The sequence below is a fragment of the Otolemur garnettii genome, unplaced genomic scaffold, assembly GCF_000181295.1.
Source record: "Otolemur garnettii isolate 467f Iridium unplaced genomic scaffold, OtoGar3 scaffold00148, whole genome shotgun sequence".
NCBI classification, from domain to species: Eukaryota; Metazoa; Chordata; class Mammalia; order Primates; family Galagidae; genus Otolemur; species Otolemur garnettii.
In genome coordinates, this window is record NW_003852543.1 from 3,851,046 (window position 1) to 3,859,387 (window position 8,342).

The following is an 8,342-nucleotide window of genomic DNA, read 5'->3' on the forward strand; positions in this document are numbered from 1 at the left end:
CAGACCCTAATCTGGCACCTCTGGAACAATCCCCTGGAAAATGACTCCTTTCTACAAATCGTCCTTCAGGACATGAACGCCATAAAGAGAGGAAGGTGAGGCAGAGAGAGGCAGAAGAACCCTAATTCCCTGTGACCAAAGCAGCTGCAGGTGATATAATTCTTGTCTCTAATTCATGACTCATTCAGATGCAAGTATCATAATTCACAAGGTCATCTAAAGGGGGAAAAAAGAAGGGCAGGTGTTGGAAGGGTGACTAGGCTGAGAGTACAAATTAGCCAGGGTTAGGAACAAGGGGACCCACCAGCTACTGTATCTGTCTGAAGTCATGGATCTCAAATCTCTGCTTTGCTGCCTGATTCTCATCATGGCCCCAGTCTAGTGCCCAACTGATACTCACATCCTACTAAGATAGAAGCTGTGGCTTCCTGGTCAAAATTCCTAGGACAGATAAAGTGACAGCCCCAGCTTCTGCCAGATGTACCCCCACCCCCCACCTCCATGAGCTGTTACTTGCCCTAGGAGCCCCAAGCCAATTCCTAGAATCAAGAGCCCTCTGCCCTCTGGTCCCTTCCTGGGACACAGGAAGACACCTCTCCCTCTGGCTCAGGATCTCACACGTACTTCCGCTCTCCTCAGGTTGATTGGCCTGGCCACAGTACAGCTCAAGCCGTTGGTGAGAGAACCAAGAAAGATCCTTTTTCTGAAGGATTTGACCCTGTTCAACCATGCCATGAATCCCACAGATGTGAGTCAGGGCCAGGAAGGCCCAGACAGGGCAGCTGGAGAAATGGGGGCAGCCAGTGACATGCCCCACCTTGGAGGGCCCCACACTGCCATCATCTTCTGATTTTCCCTCCTGCCAGCCCTCTGCCCATCCCCCTCTTCTATTCATCTATTTAGATGGATTAATTGGCCTTCTCTGGGAGTCAGCCATTGTGCTAGACCCATGGAAGGCAGAACTGATCAAAGCCTGCAATCTGTTCGAGTAGGCACCACTCACAGTGACAAGGACTCCAGCACACATTGGACATGGTTCAGTAAAGCTAGGCTGCCAAGGTCAAGAGGGAGTCGAGGGTTCTGCTTGGGAGGTAATGGACAGCTTTATAGAGGAGGTAATGTTTAAGAGTCATAGAAATATACAAAGACCAACCAAATGAGAACAAGCAAAGGCTATTTTGTGTTCAGAGCTTGCCCCAGCCAGGGAGGGGCTCAGCCACCGTCAATTGTGCTTTAGCAGAGACACAGAAGCAGGCAGGAGAGTGGAAGAGCCTCACAGTGGAAAGAAGGGAAGTTGGCCTGGGGCAGCCCAAGGTGGGCCACTAGAGAAGGGGCCTCTTGTGTGATTGGTTAGGGGCTCATGTTTGGCTTTCTCTGGTTGGTCCTAAGTCGGAAGTGGAGATAAAAACTATGGTGGCTCGCCAGGTACAGTGGCTCATACCTGTAATTCTAGCTCTCTGGAAGGCCGAGGCTGGAGGATCTTTTGAGCTCAGGAGTTTGAGACCAGCCTGAGCAAAAATGAAACCCTGGCTCCACTAAAAACAGAAAAATTAGCCAGGTATGTGGCAGGTGCCTGTAGTCTCAGCTACTGGGGAGGCAGGAGGATTGCTTGAACCCTGGAGACAGAAGTTGCTGTGAGCTAGGCTAAAATCACAGTACTGAAGCCTGGCAGCAGGGAGACTCTTGTCTCAAAAAGAAAAAAACAAAACAACCTGTGGTCGCTGTCAGTCAGTTATTAGTTAAGTCCTGGCCATTTGGGGGTGATGGTTATTGTTTGGCTTCCTGGCCTGTTGCAAGAGATAGCAGCCTGACTTCCTACTAGTCTGACTTTTAGGAGGTTGGTTTCCTGAGCTGGTTACTGTGTAGATAATAGGTTGGTTTCCTAGGCCGGTTGCTACAGACTGTGGGCCAAAGTTCTATTTTATATGTGGGCTAGGCATTGTTCATTTGTATGCAAATAATCCTTGACTTGCATACAAATGGACATCCTTGACTGGTTCAACTTAATGATATTTTTGGCTTACTATCGGGATGTGATTGCATTGTAAGATGAGGAGCTTCTGTATTCAGTCTCTAAAGTGAATTGTACATGTAAGGAGGGGCAAGAGTTTGCCCAATGGACAGGAAAGGAAGATTAACCCAGACAGGTGCGTTTAGTGGATAGAGAAGGAAGCAGGGTGAAGAAGGGTGTGCTGCTTGCACTGCTGTGCTATGGAGGTGGTTAAGGGGAAGGTGATGAGAGAGCTGAGTCTGGGCAGCCGGCCAGGGACCAGAGGTGAAGGGTCTTGTGGTCAATGCTGGTAGATGTATAATTTAGTATACTCTGGTTGTTTAGGGGGCATGCTGGGTGGATAGCAGGAGAGCTTGGAGGCAGGAGGTCAATTAGGAGGTGTGTGCAGGAAAGCCCACATGAGCTATAAGATTTTGGGTTAGGAAAAAAAAGATTTTGGGCTAGAGGAAGAGCTGTTAGCATCTGTGGTTCTTTTTTTTGTTTTTGGCCAGGACCGATTTTGAACATGCCACCTCTGATATATGGGGCCGGCGTCCTACTTATTTGAGCCACAGGCACTGCCCAGCATCTGTGGTTCTGGACTGGTCCTAAGTCACCTCTCCCTCTTCTCCTCATCCCCCTGCATCTTCCTTTGCCACCATCACCACCATGTGGCTCTTTATCCTCTAAATCCCTGTCACTGTCACCATTGCTCTGGACTAACCAGTGTATAACCTCTCTCTACCCAGACTGCACAGATGCCCATGGTGTGGCCCCCTATGATGGCCAGTGTCGCTCCCCCAGGAGGACTGGGCATGGACCCAACCAGGCTACACAGGGTTTGGGTGCTGTAATGTGGCCAAGAATCACTAGGTCTGGCTCATAGCTCCCCACCTTTGCCTTGCAGTGTACTGTCACCCTACAGGTGGCCCATATGACCAATCAGGATATTCAGAAAACAGGTATATCCTTCCCTGGGGTTAGCCCTGCCCTCCTCCAGGGGTAGATGGACTCTTTGAGACCTTTGAAACCCAGCCCTTGAGGCCTACAGAAGGAATGGACCAGGTTAGGGTTGCTGAAAGCTACAAGGAACTAGGGACCAGATCTCCAGCCATCTGGCTGATCTCTAGACATAAGACCTATAAAATAGAAGACATAAGCCCTCAGGGTGCTACAGAGGATGGTCATTTTCAAGAGCCCTAATGCGTGAAGAATGGGGTCCAGAGGTCCATAGTTACCGAGGGTGGGGAAAAGGACAGGGCCTCTTGATGTGCTTAGAGCCAGGAGCTAATTGGGGAAAGAATGATGAAATAGGGGAAATGCCTCAAAACCTCTTGAGCCCTGGGGCTCTGAGCCTACCCAGACTGTGTTTCCTCAGTGGATGAAGACTCCCTGGGCATAACAACAGGAGAAGCCACCAGGCAGAAACTGATGCTTCCCAGCCCCACCACCATGCACAGGGCTCAGTCCTCAAAGCCTCAGCACTTCCAGGTGAGAACCCTTCAGGTGGGAAGTCCATGGAACCTACTTGACTCCCTCGCCGCATTCCCACATCATCTGCTCCTCTCCACAGGTCAGGGTAGAAAGGCAGGACTTTAGACCCTCATGGTATCCCCTGCTTCTCTGGGGACTGTCCTGGGAAGTTCTGCCTGTGGCTGAAGCTAGAGACAGCTCCAGTGAGGCAGTGGAGGGCCCAGATGTGCACCCACAGTCCCTCATAGATGCCAACCTTCCAAAGTCCTCAGATTGTTGGCAAAACAAGGCAATGCACATGCAATGTTAAATTGACCATAGAAAGGAGCCTGAGAAGTGCGTGGGTGGATCTATGGGAAGATCCATAGTTCTCTGTGAATTTGAGAACTGCCATCCATGGCTTACCAACTTCCCTCTGCTCTCTAGTTTGGGCCCTAACATTACTGCTGTGGTTGCTTCTCAGCCTGCCACTTGCCCAAGAGGCTGGGAGTCTCTTTGATTGCCTTCTTCCTGCATCCTACATACATGCCAAGTCCTAGCTCTTAATGTCACCAACTGCCCCACATCTCCTTCGCCATGTCCATTCCCTGGCCCAAGCCACCCCCGTTGTTTCTCTGCACCACATCAATAGCCTTCTTGTGAACTCTTGGCCTCCTCCTCTCTCCTGTCCATTCTTCAGCCAAAGTGATCTTTCACAGATGTCATTCTTATCCTGCTACCCACTTGCTCAAAAGTCCCAATATCCTTAGGACAAAACCTAGCTCCTTTTTTTTTTTTTTTTTTTGAGACAGTCTCACTTTGTCACCCTCGGTAGAGTGCTGGGGCATCACAGTTCACAGCAACTTCAAACTCTTGGGCTCAAGCAATTCTCTTTCCTCAGCCTCCCAAATAGCTGGGACCTTAGAGATGAAGTCTTGCTTTGGCTCAGACTGGTCTCAAACTTGTGAGCTCAGGCAATCTTGGCCCCCAGAGTGCTGGGATTACAGGCATGAGCCACCATGCCTGGCCAAAGCCTAGCTACTTATGACAGCTACGCAGCTTTGACAACTTGAACCTGCCTCTCCAAGTCCACCTCCTCCTTGCCTTCTCCTGTGGGTTCTCTCTCTAGCCACAGGAGTAAGAATGTTTCTTATCCTTGAGAGAAGAGTCCCTGCAGGGAAGGGGGGCCAAGGTGTTTTCCTCTGCAGGTTCGAGTGAGGGTGTTTGAAGCCCGACAGCTCCTGGGCAACAACATCAAGCCTGTGGTGAAGGTGTCCATCGGAGGCAAACAGCACCAGACTCGAATCAAGATGGGGAACAACCCATTCTTTGATGAGGTGGGCTGAATGGACACAGCAGGCAGTGGGCCATCCAGGGGCTGTGTGTATCCTTCCAGCAGCCAGCAAGCTTGCTGCTTCACTCAGGCATCTTTGCGTGTTTGGTCCAGCAGCCCTTACTGAGCACCTCCTGAGGGCCAGCACTTTGCCTGGCTCTGGGGCAGATGGGATACAGATGGGATAATTTAGAGCCCTGCATCTGAGGAGCTAGGCGGTCTCGTAGGGGCATAGCACATGAACACAGAAACAATTATGATGGGGAAGTCTGAGGTTGACAGAGGTCTGGGAGCACTGTTAATGGAGCCGTGAGACCACCTACATCTTGTCACTATTGCAGTCCCACATTGTAGCATTGTATCTGGAACACAGTAGGTGCTCCATAAGTATTTGTTGAATTAATTGGTAAATAGATGAGCAAATAAAAGATAAAAGCACAATGGCAACTGGAAGGAGTGAGTAATGAGGCTGGGGACAGTAGAGAGAACACAGAAAAGGCTCCAGAAACCTCAAAGAAGAGTTTTCCAGGGAAAGATGGTAGGATGGGAAAAAATAATTCAGGAAAAAGGAACTGTGTTTTCTTTTCTTTTCTTTTTTTTCTTTTTTTATCTTTTTTGTTTTTTGTTTTTTGTTTTTTTTTTTTTTGAGACAGTCTCAAGCTGTCACCCTGGTAGAGTGATGGCTCACAGCAACCTCAAACTCTTGGGCTTAAGCGATTCTCTTGCCTCAGCCTGCAAGCAGCTGGGACTACAGGTGCCCGCCACAATGCCCGGCTATTTTTTTATTATTGTTGCATTTGTCATTGTTGTTTTAACTGGCCCAGACTAAGTTTGAACCCGCCAGCCTCAGTGTATGTGGCTGGTGCCCTACCCACTGAGCTATAGGCACCACCTGGGAACTGTGTTTTCAAAGGCCTGGAGTATTTGGATTATATCATTTCAGCATCCCTTATCTAAAAAATCTGGAATCCAAAATGCTCCAAGGAGGATTGCCTTTGAGCATCATATCAACACTCAAAGAGTTTCAGATTTTGGAGCATTTTGGATTTCAGACTTTTAGATTAGGGATTCTCTACCTGTACTCATGAAGTCATCAAAATGGGCAAAGAAACACTTTATTCTGAGCTGTCAGGTTTACTTGTGCCTTTGGGTGAAGTGGTAGAAGAAACATCTACCCCTATTCCAATTCTCTCTGCCTCAGCTCTTCATCCAGAATTTTTATGAGATTCCTGCAGAGTTCTTTGAGGAGATCATCTTAATCAAGGTGAGGAGATCATCTTAATCAAGGTGAGGAGCCAAACTAATCCCCAGCAAAATGGGTACACTTCCTTGTCCTGCCCTGATACTGGGAAGCACCTCAAACCCCAGCCCCCAGTCTTAGAATGAGGGTCATTTCAGATTGTCTTGTGGACCCCGAAAGAGTATCTTCACCTCTTTCTTCACCCCTGGTATCCCAAATTGTTCATATATTCATTCATTCATTTGTTCATTTGTTTATTCATTCATTCAACAAACATTACAAATTGAAAACTGCCATGACCTAAACATGCACTGAAGTGAGCAAGGCAGCCTGTGCCATGCCACCAAGGGCCCCTCAGAGTGACTGCTCCATTCCTTAGCCAGAGGGAACCCCATGACGGTGGTGAACATGTGTTTATCAAGTGCCTGCTATATGCCCAGTGTAGGGTTAAGGAGAACAAGGAGACTGTTCCCTTTGAAGAATTTACATGTTCTTGGGAACATAGGCACGGAGGAAACCACTAGGACATCATGTAGTGAATAGAGATGAGTGTGACATCTTACTTAGAATTGACCTCTAGAGGGGACAAGTGAATTGGCCTCTCCGGTCAATTTTCTTACCCATAAAATGGAAGGAACTAAAAATCTAAACCTCACAGTGTTCCTCTCGGAATTAAATGTGAAAACCCAAGTGCAAGTGTCAGCCATTAGGAAGCATTCAATAAATTCTTTTTTTTTTTTTTTTTTTTTTTTTGAGACAGAGCCTCAAGCTGTCCCCCTGGGCAGAGTGCCGTGGCATTACAGCTCACAGCAACCTCCAACTCCTGGGCTCAAGCGAGTCTCCTGCCTCCGCCTCCCAAGTAGCTGGGACCACAGGCGCCCGCCACAACGCCCGGCCATTTTTTGGTTGCAGCCGTCATTGTTGTTTGGCGGGTCCGGGCTGGGGATTCGAACCCGCCACCTTAGGTGTACGTGGCTGGCGCCTTAGCCGGTTGAGCTATAGGCGCCGAGCCGCATTCAATAAATTCTGGAAGATCCTAGATATATCCTTACTATACATCTTATGGGAGATGAAGGAAATTAAGATTGTGAATAATTAAGATGTTTCTGGAAACTCCCTTGCAGGTGGTGAACTCCGCAGTGATGAGATACAAAGCAGAGATCGGGAGATTCCAAGTGAGCACTGCGTAAGGGTGGAGATTTTAGTGAAACAGTTATAGAGACCCATGCTGGGCTCCATGCCCATGTCTAGGGGAAAGACTTGGACTTCCACACATAAAGATCTAGACTTGGATCCACTTGCCAAATCAGTGACATAAGCAAATTACCCCGAGTCTCTCCTTCCTCATCTATAAAATGGGGATAATAATATACCAAACTAACAGGGTCATTGTGAGAATTAAAGTATGTAATATTTGTGAAATCACTGGGAGCCATATGGAATTCTTCACACCCATAATTCTGTGGACACGGTTCAAATCTTTGCCTCCAGGAAATGGAAGCAGAGCATCCAAGAAGAACAACCTAAGTATTACAGAAATCTAGAGAAAGATTGCCACCTGTGAGGACAGAGTGAAAAAAGATATGATTTGGAAAGACACAGGCTGAGGGAGTTTACAGTCATGATGGGCTATACTAAGATTCTTCAAATCCAGGAAGGTCAGGAAAAAGTAGGTTGCTAGATATAGGATCCCCAGTTACATTCTAAACTTAGATAGAAAAAAATAGTTTAAAAATATAAGTATAGAGTCTCACTCTGTTGCTCTGGGTAGAATGCTGTGGGGTTATCACAGCTCACAACAACTCAAACTCCTGGACTCAATTTATTCTCCTGCCTCAGCCTCCTCACTAACTGGGACTAGAGGTATGCGCCACCACATCTGGCTAGGTTTTTTTCTATTTTTAGTAGAGACAGGGTCTTCCTTTTGCTCAGGCTAGTCTTGAATTACTGAGCTGAAGCAATCCACCCACCTCAGCCTCCCGGAGTGCTGGGATTACAGGCATGAGCCACTGTGCCTAGCCTATGTTTAACTTTTTAAAGAAAACTCCTGACAATTTTCCTCAAAAATCTGAAACAGGTTTTACCATTTTTACATGCCCATGAGCAGTGTATTAGAGTTCCATTTGCTCCACAGTCTTGACAACACTTGTTGTAGTCCACCTTTATTATTTTATTTATTTATTTATTTATTTATTTTTTGAGACAGAGCCTCAAGCTGTCCCCCTGGGTAGAGTGCCATGGCGTCACAGCTCACAGCAACCTCCAACTCCTGGGCTCAAGTGAGTCTCCTGCCTCAGCCTCCCAAGTAGCTGGGACCACAGGCGCCC

At 47.8% G+C, this 8,342-nt stretch overlaps 1 protein-coding gene across 1 annotated transcript in view; it reads left to right on the top strand.

Annotated features, from left to right (window-relative positions):
• FER1L5 (fer-1 like family member 5) overlaps positions 1-8,342 on the top strand; it is a 60,761-nt gene that overhangs the window by 3,703 nt on the left and 48,716 nt on the right. The window contains exons 4-10 of the mRNA XM_012811024.2: positions 4-95; positions 640-748; positions 2,898-2,952; positions 3,369-3,481; positions 4,651-4,779; positions 5,977-6,039; positions 7,140-7,190. Of these exons, the coding sequence (XP_012666478.1) occupies positions 4-95; positions 640-748; positions 2,898-2,952; positions 3,369-3,481; positions 4,651-4,779; positions 5,977-6,039; positions 7,140-7,190 (612 nt within the window). The remainder of the gene's footprint in view (positions 1-3; positions 96-639; positions 749-2,897; positions 2,953-3,368; positions 3,482-4,650; positions 4,780-5,976; positions 6,040-7,139; positions 7,191-8,342) is intronic.